Raw genomic sequence first — 18,922 nt, 5'->3', positions numbered from 1 at the left:
GGGTAAGCCAGGCCATTGCCGTTACCCCTCAGGCGGTTCTGTCCCTTCCTGCCCCTTGCCTCTGTCAGGGAAGCCAGGCTGTCCGCTGTTGCCTGGCGGAGGGACTCTGTTCCCTTCCTACCCCTCACCTCTGATCGGTTGTACCCCGCACCTGCCCAGGTGTCTGCGCCTTGCCTAGGCCTCTGTGTCTCTGCCTGGGAGGCGGCCCTGCCCGGGATCCATGTGGCCCGTCCTGAGGACTCCTACCCTTTCCTCCCTTCACTTCCGATGGGTTGTGCCCCGCACCTGCCCAGGTGTCCACGCCTTGCTTGGGCATCCGTGTCTCTGCCTGGGAGGCGGCCCTGCCCAGGGTCCATGCGGTCTGCCCTGAGGACTCCTACCCTTTCCATCCATTGCTCCCTACAGGTTGTGCCGGTACCTGCCCAGGGTTCCGCATCTGCCTGGGAGGCGGCCCTGCTCTGGAGTTATGTGCCCGCCCCGGGGGCCCTCCTGTCCTGCCTGAACACTGGGATCCTCCTGTCTGCCATGAACTTTGGGATCCTCCTGCCTCGCCTGACCTCCGGGATCCAGCCCTGCCTGCATTACCCCTTGCATGCCATGGTATCCCCATCCTGCCCTACCCCTAGTACTTCAGTGCCTGTGTCCTGCATTTGGGTCAATTCCATGTCTGCTCATGACACAAACATGTCCTTACAAATAACCTAGGGTTGCCCATATCCTCTATTTTTCTGAGCTCCATGTGCTTGTCCAGGAGTCTCTTAAGAAAACCCTATCGTCTCTGTCTCCACCAACATCGCCAGCAGCCCATTCCACACACTCACCACTCTCTGTGTTTATATTTAAAAAAAAACAAAAAATACTTACTGCTGACATCTCCTCTGCACCTACTTCCAAGCACCTTAAAACTGTGCCCTCTCGTGCTAGCCATTTCAACCCTGAGAAAAAGCCTCTGGCTATCCACACGATCAATGCCTCTCATCATCATGTACACCTCTATCAGGTCACCTCTCATCCTCCGTCGCTCCAAGGAAAAAAGGCTGAGTTCACTCAACCTGTTCTGACAAGGCATGCTCCCCAATCCAGGAAACATCCTTGTAAATCTCCTCTGCACCCTTTCTATGGCTTCCACATCCTTCCTATAGTAAGGTGACCAGAACTGAGCACAGTATTCCAAGTGGGGTCTGACCAGGGTTCTATATAGCTGCAACATTACCTCTCGGCTCCTAAATTCAATCCCATGATTGATGAAGGCCAATGCACCATATGCTTTCTTAACCACAGAGTCAAAGTTTTAGTGAGCAAGCTTCTTTATCAATTAGTGAGGCAGTAGCCAGGAATTCATTTATGATGTGCCGTTGGCAAGATAGCTCTAGGCCCTCTAAGATAGCTCTTGTTGATTTGGGGAGAAAACTGAAAGCGAGGAGATAGCCACGTTGATGTTATAAAAGGTGCATAAAAATGGTGCAGGTATCAAAAGATAAGTTCTAGAATCTAGATTTCCTGGAGTTTTACTGGAGGATTGCATGACTGGTGATGGTCCATTGTAGGAAAGGAAATTCAAACAATGTACAAAAAACAAAGTAACAGGAAGTTCCAGTCTTGTATAGGCGATTGATATTTGAAACATTTTTGTGCTCATCAAGATGAAAAGGTTAGATAATTGTTACAAGTAGGCAGGCATCAAACAGAGCAAATGATCCAGAACATGAAACCAAAACTATGCTTTACTGCTAGTGCTGAAACTATCTTTGGAACTAAGAGCTCAGAACACAGCTGTTGAAGTATTTGTTCTACAGAAAAATCAAAAGGATGTCAGAGCTGCCAAGCAGGAGATGATAGATTTGGGTAACAAATAGAAATGGAAACAAAAAGCCTAGAGCTTTTAGGTGATTTGGCAAAGACTGTCGTGACAAGCAAACAACAATTATGCTGTAAATTCAGATGACTTGGTCAGGAAGTTGGTTTGTAATAATCCAGCCTGTGACAATAATGTGCCTTGCCAAAACAGAAAAGAAATGTTGGCAAAACTTTCTCATCGAGACCCAGAGATTTTCTTTTAGCGTGTCGCACCAGAAAGTCAGCCATTCTTGTCTGGCGCGTAGTGTCAGGATTGGTTTCCTTTCTGATTAACCGGGTCACGATATGAATGTTCCTGACTCGGCCCTTTGTTTTATGAGGCTGAGTGGCTAGCCCAATGCTCAACCCAGCACGGATGGATATCGTGCTTGGGGGGAGGGGGGTGGCCCGACTTGGATTCGAACTCAGGAGCCTTCGCTCTGGAGTCTGGCGCTGTTCCCATTGACCCAGGGATAAAATCTTAGGTTGAAAATACAAGCACTAATATATACTCAGTGGCCACTTTATTAGGTAGAGGAGGTATCAAATAAAATAGCCACTGAGTTCACTTCTGTACGTTCATGGTCCTCTGCTGCTGTAGCCCATCCACATCAAGGTTCGATGTGTTGTGCATTCAGAAATGCTCTTCTGCACACCACTGTTGTAAAGGGTGGTTATTTGAATTACAATCACCTTCCTTTCAGCTTGAACCAGTCAGGCTACTCTTCTGACCTCTCTCATAAACAAGGCATTTTTGTTGAACCACCACCTGCTGGATGCTTTTTTCAGTTTCTCGCACCATTCTCTGTAAACTCTGGAGACTGTTGTGCATGAAAATCCCAGGGGATCAGTAGCTTCTAAGATACTCAAACCACCCTGTCTGGCAACAACCATTATTCTGCACTCGAAGTCACTTAGATCACATTTCTTTCCCATTCGGATATTTGGCCCGAGCAGTAACTGAACCTTGACCATGTTTGCATGCGTCTCTGCACAGAGCTGCTGCCACATGCTTGGCTGATTAGACATTTGTACTAACAAGCAGGTGTTGAGGTGAACATTATTAAGTGCCTGCTGCGAGTTGATCAGGCATGTTCATACATCAAATTTATCATTTGATCTGTAAAGAAACCAGATGATACTTGCTCATTGACTATCAACCTTTGCAGGCTATACTCCCCATACGTGAGAAATCCTAGCAGCTCAGTCCAACTCAGCTCCCATTCCTTCAACAGCTTTGAAACTTGCAAAGCATTCTGAGGCTTCCTTGTTGAGAAGTCAGTACCAACTTGCCTCTACATTCAACCACCAGATCTATATCTGGAACCTCTTGCACATTGGTTGGTACAAATGAATTAGGCTGAAGACCTGTGTCCCTGCTGTATAGTTCTGACTCTACAAAAGATAAGGTCCTAATGTGAACACATAGGATGAATGTGGATATGTAAAAAGATTTGACATGGTTGACAAGGGCTAAGGAGCCCATTTCTATGTTGTACGACTCTGTGACTGATTTAACCAACAGGGTTGGCCACCAAAGAAGTGGTCAGATAGGGTGTCCAGTCCGAATCCATTAAAATGCAAACAAAAGTTACTGAGGCTTTCTGGGTGTTCATGGAATTGCATACCCCTGAACAACCAGGTTAGGAGGAAAGTATTGAGATAGAAAGAATAGAAAAACAGTGTGAAAAGGAGAAAAAAGTACCTTGCATATTTTCTGCCTACTGCTGCATGAGTAGTGTGTATCTTGTTTAATGCTATTTAAAACACTGTTATCTGTCATCCTTTACTGTAAGTGAAGTGGGTGAATTACAATTGTAACCGATCAGCTAGTTCCTGGATCAGCTCAATTCTGGTGATCTAGTTTCCAATAAAAGGACTGTATTAAAAGTTTTAATGATTCTGTTACCTGTCTCCATCTCGGAGGTTCTTGTATTGTTGTCCTATCAAGCAGGTGAACAATGGTCCCACCCTGCCACCTTCCACAAAGGGTTCAGAGATTCCGCCAACCCACACATCAATGTTCTCTGGGGTTCCATACAGTTTGAGAAGATTAAATGCAAGTTTCTTATTCTTGAGGACAAGTGAAAGAGCAGAGAGATTTGGTGGTGCAGATAATCCACAGAACCTTCGCCAAGCATTGTAACCTGGATTCAGGGTGGAGAAATGGAAGTTAATCATTGTGTTCATGAGTTAAGATAATCAGAACCTATTTTAACAAATATAGAGTGCAAAGTCACAGATTTAGTAGAGTTGCAGTAAAGTCACAGGCAACTAGCTACAGGTTGGATTGAAAGAGCTGAATTAACAACTCAGGCCTTTCACTGAAATCAGTATCTTCTATTACCTTGAAGACCATGGTCCCTGGAACGCTGGATATTAATGGATGATAGGTCCTGATTCATCCCATGTTGTGATACAACCAGCTTCTCCCTCAGCTCATCTGGCATCATTGCAGTCTGGGTCTGCAGCTTGGTTGGGCTACCACACAACCCTCGCACGATTGGATCAATTCCTCCTAAATAACAACTCAGTTATTTTCACTTGTATTTAGTCCCTGCTTATATTTAAATGAAAGTGGATTTTGAACCAGATACATTAAAATATAAAAGCATAAAATTGGCTGAACATGATGTAGTTAAATTGTAACAGGACCATAAGGAATAGGAGCAATGTTAGGCCATTCAGCCCATCATGTCTGCTCTACCATTTAGACATGGCTGATTTGTTTTACTTCTGTCCCATTCTCCTGCCTTCTTCCTGTAACCTTTGATACCCCTAATAATTAAGAAGTTATCAACCCCTACTTTAAATGTACCTAAAGACTTGACCTCTACAGCTGTCTGTGGCAATGAATTCCACAGATTCATTACATTCTGGCCAAAGTAATTCCTCTTCATCACTGTTTTCAAGGGTTGTTCTTCCAATCTGAAGTTGTGTCTTCTAGTCCTAGACTCTCCCAAGAATGGAACATGTCCTCCACGTCCATTCTAACTGGGCCCTCCAATATTTGATAGGTTTTCTGAGGTCCCCCCTCATTCTTCTAAACTTCAGTGTGCACAGTCCCAGAGCCATCAAATGCTCCTCACATGTTAACCCTTTCATTTCTAGAATTATTGTCATGATCTGCTTTTGGACCATCTCAATGCATTCCTTTCTTAAATAAAGGTCTAAAACTGCTCACAATGCTCCAAATGCAGTATGACCAATGACTTATACAGCCTCAGCTTTACATCCTTGCTTTTATATACTAGTCATTTGGAAATGAATGCTAACATTGCATTTACCTTTCTTACCACTGACTCAATCTGCAAGTTAACCTTCAGGGAATCCTGCAAGAGAATTCCCAAGTCCCCTTGCACCTCTGATATCTGAGTTCACTTCTGATTTAGAAAGCCTAAGCAGGAGAGGGCGGAATGTATTCCAGGACATTGAGGAAATTGTGGGGTACTGATCGTATCTTTGTATGACTTTTGGATAGCTAGTGATGCCAAAGGTAGCAGAATAGCAAGTGAAACTCCCTTGTTCAAACAAAGGGACTAAGGAAGGGTCAAGCACTACAGGTTGGCCAATTTGAACTCATGGGTAGAAAAGATTCAAGAATCATTGATTAGACAGGATTAATAGTCACCAGGAGGAAAATGGATTAGTTAAGGCAAGTAAGTATGGGTATTTTATGGGCAATTTCATTGAAATATTTGATGAGGACGCACTTAGAATTGTTGAGGAGGACACAGTGTGGGTAATGTACACTGACATTCAGAAGCTTTTGATAAGGAGTCATATCATAGGCTTAGCAGGAAAATCAGAGCACAAATCATAAAAGAGACGCTTACAGTATAGTTAGATATCGGCAAAGTGACAGAGAACAGAGGGTCATGATAATTCTTGTTTTTGTTCTGGAGGCAATTTCCAGGGAGCATCATTGGGGCCTTTCCTTTGTATGAACATTATTAATGAGCTGGACTTGACTGGTAACAGACAGACAGACAGACATACTTTATTGATCCCGAGGGAAATTGGGTTTCGTTACAGTCGCACCAACCAAGAATAGTGTAGAAATATAGCAATATAAAACCATAAATAATTAGATAATAATAAGTAAATTATTCCAAGTGGAAATAAGTCCAGGACCAACCTATTGGCTCAGGGTGTCTGACACTTCGAGGGAGGAGTTATAAAGTTTGATGGCCACAGGCAGGAATGACTTCCTATGATGCTCAGTGTTGCATCTCGGTGGAATGAGTCTCTGGCTGAATGTACTCCTGTGCCTAACCAGTACATTATGGAGTGGATGGGAGACATTGTCCAAGATGGCATGCAACTTGGACAGCATCCTCTTTTCTAATACCAGTGTCAGAGAGTCCAGTTCCACCCTCACAACATCACCGGCCTTACGAATGACTTTGTTGATTCTGTTGGTGTCTGTTACCCTCAGCCTGCTGCCCCAGCACACAACAGTAAACATGATAGCACTGGCCACCACAGCCTCGTAGACCATCCTCAGCATTGTCCGGCAGATGTTAAAGGACGTCAGTCTCCACAAGAAGTAGGAGTCACAATTTCTAAACTTAGTAGATTGCAAACTGCAGAGAGTTTAGTGACAGATTGAAACCAGATATGGAACAGATCATGGAATGAGCTTACATTTAGAAGATAAAGTTTAATGCAGATATATGTGAGGTTTTGTATATTTTTTAAGGAAGAATAATGAGAACAATGTAGAATAAAGGATATGTTCAATAAAGGTTGCAGGTTTGTGATATCTGCCAGGGGTAGTGGTGGTAGCAGGTATAATAAAAACTTTCATGAGGTTCTTAGATAGACATGTGAAGATGAAGAGAGTGGAGAGATACGGACTATGTCAGCAGAAGGGATCAGGCTTAATTCATTTGGCACAAGCTTTGGCAGGGGAATGGGGATCAGAGTGATAGTGCTGAGGATGAGGTAGTTGGTTTACAAACAAAGGCGATGTGTACTGAGACTTCTACCAAGGAGAGGTTGATGACAGGGTAAAATTACAGTCAACAGGATGAGCTGCGATGTAACAGGCAGACAAAATTGAAAAGAGTGAAATCAGGACTGAAGGTGTTACGTTTGAATGCACCCAGTATATGGAATAAGATAGATGAACTTGTAGCGCAGTTACAGATTGGCATGCATGATGTTGTAGGCATCACCGAATCATGGCTGAAAGAAGATTACAGATGGGAACTTAATGTCCAAGGGTACACATTGTATTGATAGGCTGGAAGGCATTGGTCTGTCAGTAAAAAATGAAATCAAATCATTAGAAAAAGGTGACATAGGGTTGGAAGGTGCTGAATCATTATGGACAGAGCCAAGGAACTGCAAAGGTAAAAAGATCCTGATACAGTTGTATACAGACCCTCAAGCAGTAGTAAGGATGTGGTCTGCAATTTACAATAGGGAACAGAAAATGCATGATAAAAGGGCAATGTAACAACAGTCATGGGGTATTGCGTTATGCATATAGCTTGGAAAAATCAGGAAGGTGTTGGATCCCCAGAGGGGGAGCTTCTGGAATGCTAATGAGATGCCTTTTTAGTGCAACCATTGGTCGAACCCGCTCAGGGGCTCACCTGTTCTGGATTGGGTGCTGTGCAGTGAACTGGAATTGATTAGAGAATCTAAGGTACAAGAACCCTTAGGGTCAAGTGGTCATAATATGATCAAATTCACCCTGACAGCTGAGAAGAAGCTAAAGTCAGATGTATCAGTATTTCAGTGGAGTAAAGGGAATTACAGAGGCATGAAAGAGGAGCTGGCCAGAATTAATTCGAAAAGAACCTTGGCAGGGATGACAGCAAAGCAGCATGGCTGGAATTTCCGGAAGCAATTTGGAAGGTTTCAGCAGTTACATTTAACGTCAGAGAAATGTGCACAATATGCCTCCTGAAATGCTTTTTCTTAGTCAACAACCACGAGCCCATGGTATTACAGGAAAGATTTGAGCATGGATAAACATGCCCCAAAGAATGAATGACAGTTAAAATATTAGTACCCCAAAGCACCCCCCCCGCTTGCCCCTCCCATGCACAAGCAGCAGCAAGGCAATGGCCACCTGCCCCTGCCCCCACCACCCCAGGATATTCTGAAGGCAAGATGATGCAACTGTGGCTAGCAAGAGAAGTCAAAGCCAATATAAAAGCCAAAGAGGGGGCATATAATAAATCAAAATTAGAGAGAAGTTAGAGGATTGGGAAGCTTTTCAAAAAACCAATAGGAGGCAACTAAAGAGTCATGAAGACGGTAAAGATGGAATACAAAAGTAAGCAAGCCAATAATATTAAAGAGAATTCCAAAAGTTTCTTCGGATACATGAAGTGTAAAAGAGTGGCAAGAGTGGATATTGTGTTGCTGGAAATGGAGTAATGGGGAGAAGGAAATGGCGGATGAACAGAATAAGTATTTTGCATCAGTCTTGACTGTGGAAGACACTAGCAGTATGGTGGATATTCCAGGTGTCAGAGGTCATGAAGTGTGTGAAGTTACCATTACTAGGGAAAAGGCTTTTGGGAAACTGAATGGTCTGAAGGTAGATAAGTCACCTGGATCAAATGCTGTAGACCCCAGGGTTCTGAGAAAGGTACCTGAAGGGATTGTGAGGCATTTGTAATGAGCTTTCAAGAAACACTAGATTTTGGAATGGTTTAGGAAGACTGGAAAATTTCAAATGTCACTCCACTCTTCAAGAAGGGAGAGAGATAGAAGAAAGAATACTTCAGGCCAGTTAGTGGTTGGGAAGATGTTGGAATCGATTGTCAATGATGTGGTCTCAGGGTACTTGAAGGCATGTGATAAAATAGACTGTAATCAGCATGGTCTCCTCAAGAGAAAATCTTGCCTGAAAAATCTGTTGGAATTCTTTGAAGAAATAACAAATAGGATAGACAAAAGACTAATTGGCTAATATTGTGTACTTGGATATTCAGAAGGCCATTGACATGAGGCCCCTTAACAAGCTGTGAGCCTATGGTATTACAGGAAAGATTCTAGCATGAATAAAACAGTGGTTGATAGGCAGAAGGCAAGGAATGGGAATAAAGGGAGCCTTCTGTGGTTGGCTCCCAGTAACTTGTGGTGTTCCACAGCGGTCTGCATTGGGACCAATTTTTTTAATGTTATATGTCAATGATTTGGATGATGGAATTCATGACTTTCTTGCAAAGTTTTCAGATGATACAAAGATTGGTGAGGGGCAGATAGTTTTGAGGAAGTAAAAAGGCTATAGAAGGACTTAGACAGATTCAGAGAACGGGCAAAGAAATGGCAGATGGAATACAGTATTGGGAAGTGTATCATTGTGTACTTTGTTAGAAAAAAATGACAGTGTAGACTATTTCCTAAATGGAGAGAAAATACAAAAATATGAGGTACAAAGGGACTTTGGAGTCCTTGTGCAGGATTCCCTAAATAAAGGTTATTTTCAGGTTGAGTCTGTGATGAGGAAGGAAACTGTGATGTTAGCATTCGCTTCAAGAGGACTAGAATATAAAAGCAGGTATGTAATGTTGATACTTTACAAAGCACTGGTGATGCTTCACTTGGAGTATTGTGAGCAGTTTTGGGCCCCTTATCTGAGAAAAGATGTGCTGAAACTGGAATACGAGGAAATCTGCAGATGCTGGAAATTCAAGCAACACACACAAAATGCTGGTGGAACGCAGCAGGCCAGGAAGCATCTATAGGGAGAAGTACAGTCAACATTTCGGCTGAGACCCTTTGCCAGGACTAACTGAAAGCAAAGATAGTCAGAGATTTGAAAGTGGGAGGAGGAGGGGGAGATCTGAAATGATAGGAGGAGGGCTGAAGCTAAGAGCTGGGAAGTTGATTGGCAAAAGAGATACACAGCTGGAGAAGGGAAAGGATCATGAGTGTGTGATATACTGCATCCAGTGCCCCCTGTGCGGCCTTCTATATATTGGTGAGACCTGATGCAGACTGGGAGACCATTTCGCTGAACACCGATGCTCTGTCCGCCAGAGAAAGCAGGATCTCCCAGTGGCCACACATTTTAATTCCATGACCCATCCCCATTCTGATATGTCTATCCATGGCTTCCTCTACTGTCAAGATGAGGCCACATTCAGGTTGAAGGAACAACACCTTATAATCTGTCTGGGTAGCCTCCAAACTGACAGGCATGAACATTGATTTCTCTAACTTTCATTAATGCCCCCCTCCCATTCTTACCCCATCCTTTATTTATTTATCTATCTATCTATCTATTTATTACTTTTCCCCTTTATTTCCTTCTTTTTTCTCTCTCTGTCCCTCTCACAATCACTCCTTGCCTGCTCTCCGTCTCCCTCTGGTGCTCCCCTCCCCCTTTCTTTCTCTCTAGGCCTCCCATCCCATGATCCTTTACCTTCTCCAGCTCTGTATCTCTTTTGCCAATCACCTTTCCAACTCTTAGCTTCATCCCACCCCCTCCTGTCTTCTCCTATCATTTCAGATCTCCCCCTCCCCCTCCTACTTTCAAACCTCTTACTATCTCTTCTTTCAGTTAGTCCTACAAAGGGTCTTGGCCCGAAACGTTGAGTGTACTTCTTCCTATAGATGCTGCCTGGCCTGCTGCGTTCCACCAGCATTTTGTGTGTGTTGCTGAAACTGGAGAGGGTTCAAAGGAGGTACATGAAAATTATTCCAGGATTGAATGGTTTTTCATATGAAGAGCTTTTGATGGCTCTGGGCCTGTATTCAGTAGGATTCAGAAGAATGAGGGGTGACTTAATTGAAACCTATTGAATGGTGAAAGGCTTTGATAGAGCGGGTGTGGGCAGGATGTTTCTGATGATGGGGGAGTCTAAGACCAGAGGACACAGCTTCAGGAGTGAGGGGCATCCTTTTAGAATGGAGATGAGGAGGAATTCCTCTATATCTGTGGAAGTCATTGCCACAGGCAGCTGTTGAGGCCAAGTCTTTATTTATATTTAAGGCAGAGGCTGATAGATGCGTGATTGGTCAGGGCATGAAGGGATATGGGGGAAGACAGGAGATTAGGGCTGAGAGGAAAAATGGATCAGATGGTGGATCAGACTCAATGGGCCAGGTGAGCTACTGCTGCTCCTATAGGTTATGGTCTTAAAATCACACGTGGACGAGCCTGTTTATGTTCTGTTCTATTGTATGCTCTCACTTAGAAATTGTTCTGTGAACCCTTTTGACACAATCACTAAACACAAAGATGCAGTAACATTTTAAACTGATTGTAACATTGACTACTGATAATATGTATGTGGAATAATAATGTTAAAGACCTTCTTTAATTAATTTCTTTGGAGTGAACAAAGTGTTGTGTAGGAGCTTGCTGGGATAGCTTGAATCCTCCTGGTAATTTTCATTGTAACGTTTCACAACTGGTTGGATGGTGACATGGCCAAAGCGCATGGCAGCTGTGGCAAAAACATTAGAAAGGCTAGGATCGGCAGATTCATCATAGCCTTGGTATTGGGAGAGGTACTTCTCTGTCGCATGCTTGCCAATTACCCGAGGAATATAATCCCTGTAGGTAATAATCTATCATAGAAAAAGCAGAAAGACATTGTTAAACATTTGTAATAAATTGTTTTAGTCATCTCTTCCAGTACTTATTTTAATTCAGTTTTGAATTGTCATTCTGAAATAAGTCTCCTCTCTAGTGAGCATGGACCAATAAAGTGAGGGAGGGGGAGGGTAGGGGCTAACATTACTAGCTTTATTTTTCAGTCATTCCTGCTTCATTTATTTTTCCAGCTAAAACCAAACATTCTTCTTTGAATTAGTCAGAAAGTTAAGATTCCATTCTCCAGCCTAGTTTGCTGGTTTAGTCTGCAGGAAATTCAGCAAACAGGATGGCCTGAGCTGGCTTTCTGATTCTGTATTCTGTCAACTGCAAGGGCAGTTTATTTTTCCTACAGCTTACCACTGACCCTGCCTCAGCTGTTCAGCTGGTAAAATCAACTTTCGTGCTCAAATCACCTCCAGCCCAAATTATTCCAGTGCTCTCCAGATTAATTTTTATATCTCTGTCCCACCTTCCAGTCTCTTAACTCACTCATTCAGGCATTCTCCTACCTGCACCCTGCCCTCAACACAAGTGCTCCCACATGTCGTTCATATCTTAAACTGATTTAATTTGACACCTGGGCCCAGAGTTAATTAATAATTTTAAAATGATTAACTTTGTGATTAAAGTATTTTATGGGTTTGCTAATTACTGTCTATACATTATAACCTTTTTCAGTCTTACAATCCATCAATCATTACAATGATCTGTCTCTGAGTGGTACCTAACCCTTCTTTTGGCTTCATCTGTGGAAACTGTGTTTTCAGCTGTCTCTTTTCTAGATTGCAGAAGTACCTTCTGCCAGCTCAGCTCCTTCTCACTTTTTAAGCCCTTCTTTAAAAACAACACAGGACAAAGGTTCAAAGGTTAAAGACAACAGGAGCATGAATAGGCCCTCAAGCTCCCAGGGCAACCCTCCCCCTCTCCCCACCCAACCAATATGGTTTGCCCAAGGACCTATCTCCTCATGTCAAGACCCTCAAATTTACTGATCGTTTGAAAAAATGTATCTACCTCCCCTCAAATACTCTCAATGATCTGTCCTCCATGGATTCCAATGATTCACTAACCTCTGCAAGAAGAAATTCCAATGTACCACTGTTTTAAATGACTTTGTAACCATGTCTCTGCCTTCAAGACTCTCTTCTTCTCAACACTTTATCATGTCACCTTGTTTCATTAAGTCATCTGTCATTCTTCTAAACTACAAATAATACAGATCCTAAGGTGTTCATGAAACAATAATTACCACATCCCAGGACAAGTCTCTCATTCCAACACTCACTTTACTTACCCCCCTTCATTCCAGCCCTTCAGATATCTCATTTCCTTTAGCATTACTTATTTTTTGCTAGTCTTATAAAACACCTGGATACATTTGTGATCTGGTAAAGTTGTGCTTAAAGTGATATACTCTTTCCAAAAAAACACTCTAGGTGGAATGATCCTCAGTTCTCTGAATGCACTGGCGTCCTTAAAAAGATGTGCAGTACAATCATGCTGAAGAGAGAACTTAAACATTTTATCACTCCAGAGTTAGAACTTGGAGCTGAAACATTAACTCTGCTTCTCTCTTCACCTTTGGGTATTGGCAGTATTTTCTGTTTTATTTCAGATTTACACAATCTGTTGTATGTTACTTCTGGATTATTGCTTATTCTCCTGCCACTACTCTTCCAGAAAGGGCAAGCTTGAAGAAGCTCTAATCTTCTTTCCAATGGGATTTCAATTTGTTTCTTTTATCTCAATCGACATCTCTTATTTCCGCTTCCCTTTTTTTGCTTTTGATAAGGTGTTTACCAGAACTTCTCCCTGCCCCTCACCACTGAGTTCTCTTTATGGATCGTTGACCTGAGACGTCAGCTTTGCTTCCCTCTCAGATACTGTTTGATCTGTGGGATAGTTTGAGCATTCTCTGCTTACGTCCCTTAATTTTTAAAGAGTTCACCCATGAAAACTGCTTCACATTTTAAGTGTTAGAAACTCTGTGGGAAAGTCCAGTCAAAACAATATGAAGATGGCCTGGACAAGTCATTAAACAAGAATAACAGAATTGGATAATTCTCACCTTCACCACAAGCCAGAACAGGATATGCCAAATCTCTGGTATAGAACCAAGCAAGCAATGCCTTATTTCCACTGTGTGTGGGCCATCTGTATTATCAATTCCCTGCCCAAGAGCTGGAGATGAAAGTCCCTCACCCAAACACAAACTTAAAATATTGCATCCTTACAATGCAAAGTAACCAAGATGAGGAACATGGTCAAATACATAAAGTTGGAGGCAGGCACAGGTATACAGTCTCACACTTGCAGTACAAACACACCAAAATAGATTAATATAGTAAAAACAAGATGGAAAATAAGGTGTTTTGACCTCTTTCTGCATCTTGGAGGTTGCACAATACAATCAATATGAAATTGCTGAACGATCCTAGAAATCAATCTTTATCAATTATTCTACAATAGCTCCAGATATATAGGGATAAAAAGATACAGTATTGACAAGCTGTGGAAACATAATTGTAAACCCCCCCCCCCCATCAGTGTCCAGCATTTTGTCCTTACCTGTTGAAATGCTCCAATAATTTTCCTTGTTTCTTGATAGATAGTTTCTCCACTCCAGTGTGGGTTCAGTCTCTTCAACTTCCTAGCTAAACGATTGTGCTCCCGTAGAAATATCGTATGGAATGACAACAGCCCCATGTTTTCATCTGCACGGGCATCACCTACAGGAATGAGAATTGTCTATTATTTTCACAAGGAGAGAAACATGAAGAGAATAACACATGTACAGACACGATTGAATTTATGCCATGGGTATTATCCTTAGAACCTAAAATAACTAAATAAGCAATTGATAGCATACATAATGTAGTATATTGTGTTAATATCATTTGATGTACTATATGAGGTAAATGTACTCTCTTTTGCGCCTTTGTCCCTGAGGAACAATGTTTCATTTAGCTATATACACTTATACAGTTGAATGACGATAAACTTGAACTTGAACGTTGAGGAGATTGCTGTGGCCCTAACAGAGACTTCTAAGTCTTGATGGTCACAGTTGAATGGATGAAGGCAAAAGTGGTACCCTCATTCAAGAAGGGTAACAGGGATAAGCCAGTTAAACACAACCTTGTGATAGTGGTAAGGAAAGCATCAGAAAAAAAATCTGATCAATAGGGTAAATCTGCAATTGGAAAGGCTGTGATTAGTTTAAAATGGCCAGAAGTGTTCTGTTCGGAGGAGATCCTGTTTGAACATTTAAAGAGGTAATAAAATATGCTAATGAGGGCAGAGTGCTTGGTGTAATCCATATCGCCCCCACTCAGTAAGTCCTTTTACAAGGTCCCACATGAAAGAACATACTGAAAGGCAAGCACTCATTTTTACTGATAGGTAACTGAGGGTTGTTTACCTGATTGCAAGCCTCTGATCAGTGGTGTCAAACAGGGATTTGTACTAGGAACCTTATTCTTTATTAAGTGCATTAACAATTCAAATATGAATGTAATGGCTTAAAGATCCAAAAATCATCTCATTGGCGTGAACGTGGTGGGTGGAAGGATTTTCACCAGTACTGAAAGTATATTCACTTGAGTTTTAGGATAATTGGGACACAGATGAAGAAGCTTTGGCTTTTCCTCTAAGTAGTCTGAGTAGAGGTGGTTATAATGATGTATAATAGGAGAATGGCCTGATTGATCAGAAAGTTTAATCTTCTCAGATTTGATCCGTAGCCACAAAACAAAGAAACCCATTAAAAAAGACCATCACACACCCAATGTGCAGAGAAAAGAAAACAAACCAAGGAGACAATAAAAGTAAGTAAGTAGCATTCAGAACAAAAGTGAGCCCACAAACTTGAAGCCCACAGCAGCCGGAGCATGCCGCAGCTTCTGTTCAGCACAGAGCCAAATAAACATCACGAAGCAGCAAGCAGGACCGACCTGACCCTTGCCTCTGGTCCCAACACCCTGCCTTTTCAATCTGGCATGACATTTAAATCATCCAAATATCAGAACCGGGCCCTGTTGCTTCAATATGCTCTGGGCCTGGACCCTGCTGCCACATTTCAGATGTTACCCACCCAACCGACCCAAACAGGCCCAGCGCTTCGATCAATCAAACCTCGGGCCTTCCCTTGTTCTGAGTTTTGGAGGACAGGCCTCACTCTGTCTCGCTTCGATTCACCCCGACTCCGCCCTGCCTCTGCTCGTCTCAACTCTGCTTCCACCCCACTCGTTTCAACCCTCGACTCTGCCTCACCTCTGCTCTCCTCACCATTGTTTACAGTAATTGTTTACCAGAAAAGTGTTATTAATAAAGTATTTAGGTGCATTCTTTGTTCTGTTTGCTGTCAATAAAATTGCTTCACCAGCGCCATCTTAAACCAGAATTGCATGGTTTTGGATGATGTGGCCTAAATTCTGATACACTGAGCTAGTACGTGTTTTATACTACAACAGCGTCAATAATTTCTTACCGGCCTCCGTGCTGAGACTAAAGGAGCTGCTGTTGGCCGCTGTACAAGCATCCATCCAGTTACAGTTTCTGAAAGGCAGGAAATGCAAGCCGTGGTCTGAAAAAGTAGGATTGACTTTCAACAAGCCCATTTCATTGGTGAAATCCCGGAGCTTCTTTGCTTGGTTTTCTGTGGTGCCATAGACATTGCTGGCATCAAGGTAAGACGTCTGTGTATTAATCTGCTCACAAGTGTTCACTTTCTCAAAGGCCGAGAGGCATACAAAAGCTGAACGGGTGAATGGGATGCACGGCCCAGTGCCTGTGATACGTGGGTCATCAGGAGGTACCTGCCAATGAAAAACAGGTGGAATGATGATTGACCCGGACAGAAGGAGCAGTTTAATGAATAGACGGGCTGGTTGATATCGGTGTGTCTCTGGAATATTTCTGAGATAGATTTAAGACAATGAAGTGTTGCTAATCAGCAGGTCAGGCACATCCGCGGGAAGAGAATCAGAGTTAACATTTCAGATCACAAGCCCAGCATCCGAACCTTGGACCCCGTTTCTCTTCCCACTGCTTCAGCCTAAAGCATTCCCAGCATTTTCTCTTTTTGTTTTAGATTTCTGGCATCTGTCATTCATTCTGATTTTGATACACACCCCGTGGCCATTTAACAAGTTACACCTGCTCGTAAATGTAACTATCTAACCAGCCGATCTTATCAGACACAAATCTGAACACGCCTGCATTCATTTCCAATTCTTCTGCTTTGTGAGATCCTGAGATGATCACCCTCTGCATATCGAATTACCTTTGGCAGCGTGTGATAGATCGATAGCACGGTCTTGCCATGGGGCAGTGAGTTCATTGGAACTCCAGAGATTTGTTTATGTTTGAGGGGGCAGCAGTGAAGGGAATGAATGTAGAGGGAAGGAGAATAGCCTGCTGAATCTTGTCAGATGCTGCTGGCTCAATGCCAACAAAACATTAAAAGAAGGGTATTATTACATACTCTAGATAAAGGAAAACTTTTCACTTTAAGTACTGCTATATATAACAATCACAGCACGGAAACAGGCCATCTCGGCCCTCCTAGTCTGTGCCGAACTCTTAATCTCACCTAGTCCCACCTACCCACACTCAGCCCATAACCCTCCACTCCTTTCCTGTCCATATACCTATCCAATTTTACTTTAAATGACACAACTGAACTGGCCTCTACTACTTCTACAGGAAGCTCGTTCCACACTCTTAAGAACATTCTTTATCTTACATTGTTATTCATTCCTTCCATTGTCATTATCAAGAACTACTGAGGCAAATCATCATAGCATAACATAAACATGAGAAATTCTGCAGATGCCGGAAATCCAAAGCAACGCACACAAAATGCTGGAGGAACTCAGCAGGTCAGGCAGCAACAATGGAAATGAATAAGCGGTCGACATTTTGGGCCGAGACTCTTCATCGGGTCCACAGCAATTGGTTTTACAATGAAAGCACCAAGTGCTAGGGCTACCTAGGGAGGGGCCCTCTCCTCGTTACTGTGTTGTGGTTCATTAAATTTTGTTAAAATATTAGATGATAGTCTGAATCATTCCAAGTGACACTTTAAATCTTTGTAAGCACACAGCATGTGAGGGGTCTGTACCAGTAGGTTTGTTAAACGTTTGCTAGTAATGGCTGGATTCTTACACTCTAGTTTTGTTCAGTGTCTGCTTATAGTGGCTGGATTCTTTCTTGGCCTCAAAATCCCAGTGGTATGAGAACAAAAGATCAAATAGTTTGCCTTTCTTTGTGTGTCTTGCTGTTCTTGGGGACTGAATCCCTACTTATTGATCACCTTTCACTCGGTTCTTGGGACTTCACCTAGAACAAGGATTCGCAATCGATTGGCGCCTAGGATGGACTCATGGTAATTTCATGAGTTAGAATTTGGAGATCCCCAAACAACAGCGACAATTGCACCCCCGACAACAGCAACAATCAAGTGGAGACCAAGAATTGTGGGCCCTGAAATCTTTGTGGAAATCTTTGAAGCTAATAACCACATTTCCTGGACACTTGAATTGTTTGAGTCTTTTGTGTCTGATCGACTCAGCCCATTACAGTCACCCAAAACAGCTTCATCACTAAGTCTTCTGACTTTTTCCAAACAATTTCACTGTGCATACATTTCTACCAACACTTTCAGTGTGGGAGTCTGGACTTAAATGTTTTGGATGCCCCAGATGATGTATACATTGCATTCTCATTCCCTGAAAAGAGCATGTTATGAGATTTCTATTTCAGAATAAATTGGAGTCTGACATATACTAGGAAAGAACACAAGCACTGGTTTAATTTTATCCATGAGAACGTGTGTCAGCTGCAAAATTTTTCACACAGAGGCAGATCTTCCACTGCCCTCTGCCCCTAAGCTTTTTTTAAGAAGTTCTGGAGCAGACAGATGGGGCAGTGGTGCAAGGACACACATTTGCCTGACTCCTGAGCAATGTCCCACTGTTGCCTTGAGCTCTCAGTGTCACAGTGGTTACTCCCCACACTGCTATCCTGGTGACATCCTGCGCAGCTCTGAAGTTAGAATGCTGAACAGCAGAGGGCACCTTGTACCATCAGCCCCAGATTAACCAAGGCAACGCCACCACTCCCTAGGCTCTGTAATGCAGTTGAATTATTTTTTAATTGCTTGCAAATTTATAAAAAATATTGCAGATTAGGTTGCATGCAAGGCAAAGCTCACGGTCAATATTTCAGTTAATGACTGACTATTAAGTATTTCTATGATAGTTAATACTTTGTACATAAAATACTTTGAGGCATGTACTTCAAGGACAAATACACAAGCTCAGCAAGAATCGGTGTGCCAAATTAAATGCAAAAATTAATTGCTTAATTCCCAAGCTTATGTAATGCACTTGCTGGGCTCGCTGTCTATGAGGGACGCAATGAAGCAGAGAAACCGGTTAGAATGGCTGTGCGCAGGGCATTAGGCAATATTTCACCTGGCCACCTCCTGAGCGTCTGGGAACATGTGAGCAG

General features: G+C 42.7%; 1 protein-coding gene across 1 annotated transcript in view; it reads right to left on the bottom strand.

Moving 5' to 3' along the window:
• The window catches only part of LOC132395094 (eosinophil peroxidase-like), a 76,253-nt gene that overhangs the window by 10,273 nt on the left and 47,058 nt on the right, over positions 1-18,922 (bottom strand). The window contains exons 8-12 of the mRNA XM_059971400.1: positions 15,897-16,224; positions 13,976-14,136; positions 11,121-11,379; positions 4,184-4,354; positions 3,746-3,983 (exon numbers count right to left, since the gene is read on the bottom strand). Coding sequence (XP_059827383.1) covers positions 3,746-3,983; positions 4,184-4,354; positions 11,121-11,379; positions 13,976-14,136; positions 15,897-16,224 — 1,157 coding nt within the window. The remainder of the gene's footprint in view (positions 1-3,745; positions 3,984-4,183; positions 4,355-11,120; positions 11,380-13,975; positions 14,137-15,896; positions 16,225-18,922) is intronic.

Source organism: Hypanus sabinus, chromosome 6 (genome assembly GCF_030144855.1).
Source record: "Hypanus sabinus isolate sHypSab1 chromosome 6, sHypSab1.hap1, whole genome shotgun sequence".
In the NCBI taxonomy this organism is placed as follows: Eukaryota; Metazoa; Chordata; class Chondrichthyes; order Myliobatiformes; family Dasyatidae; genus Hypanus; species Hypanus sabinus.
Note: the sequence above shows the minus strand (reverse complement) of the source record. Positions and strands in the feature narration are given on the sequence as shown.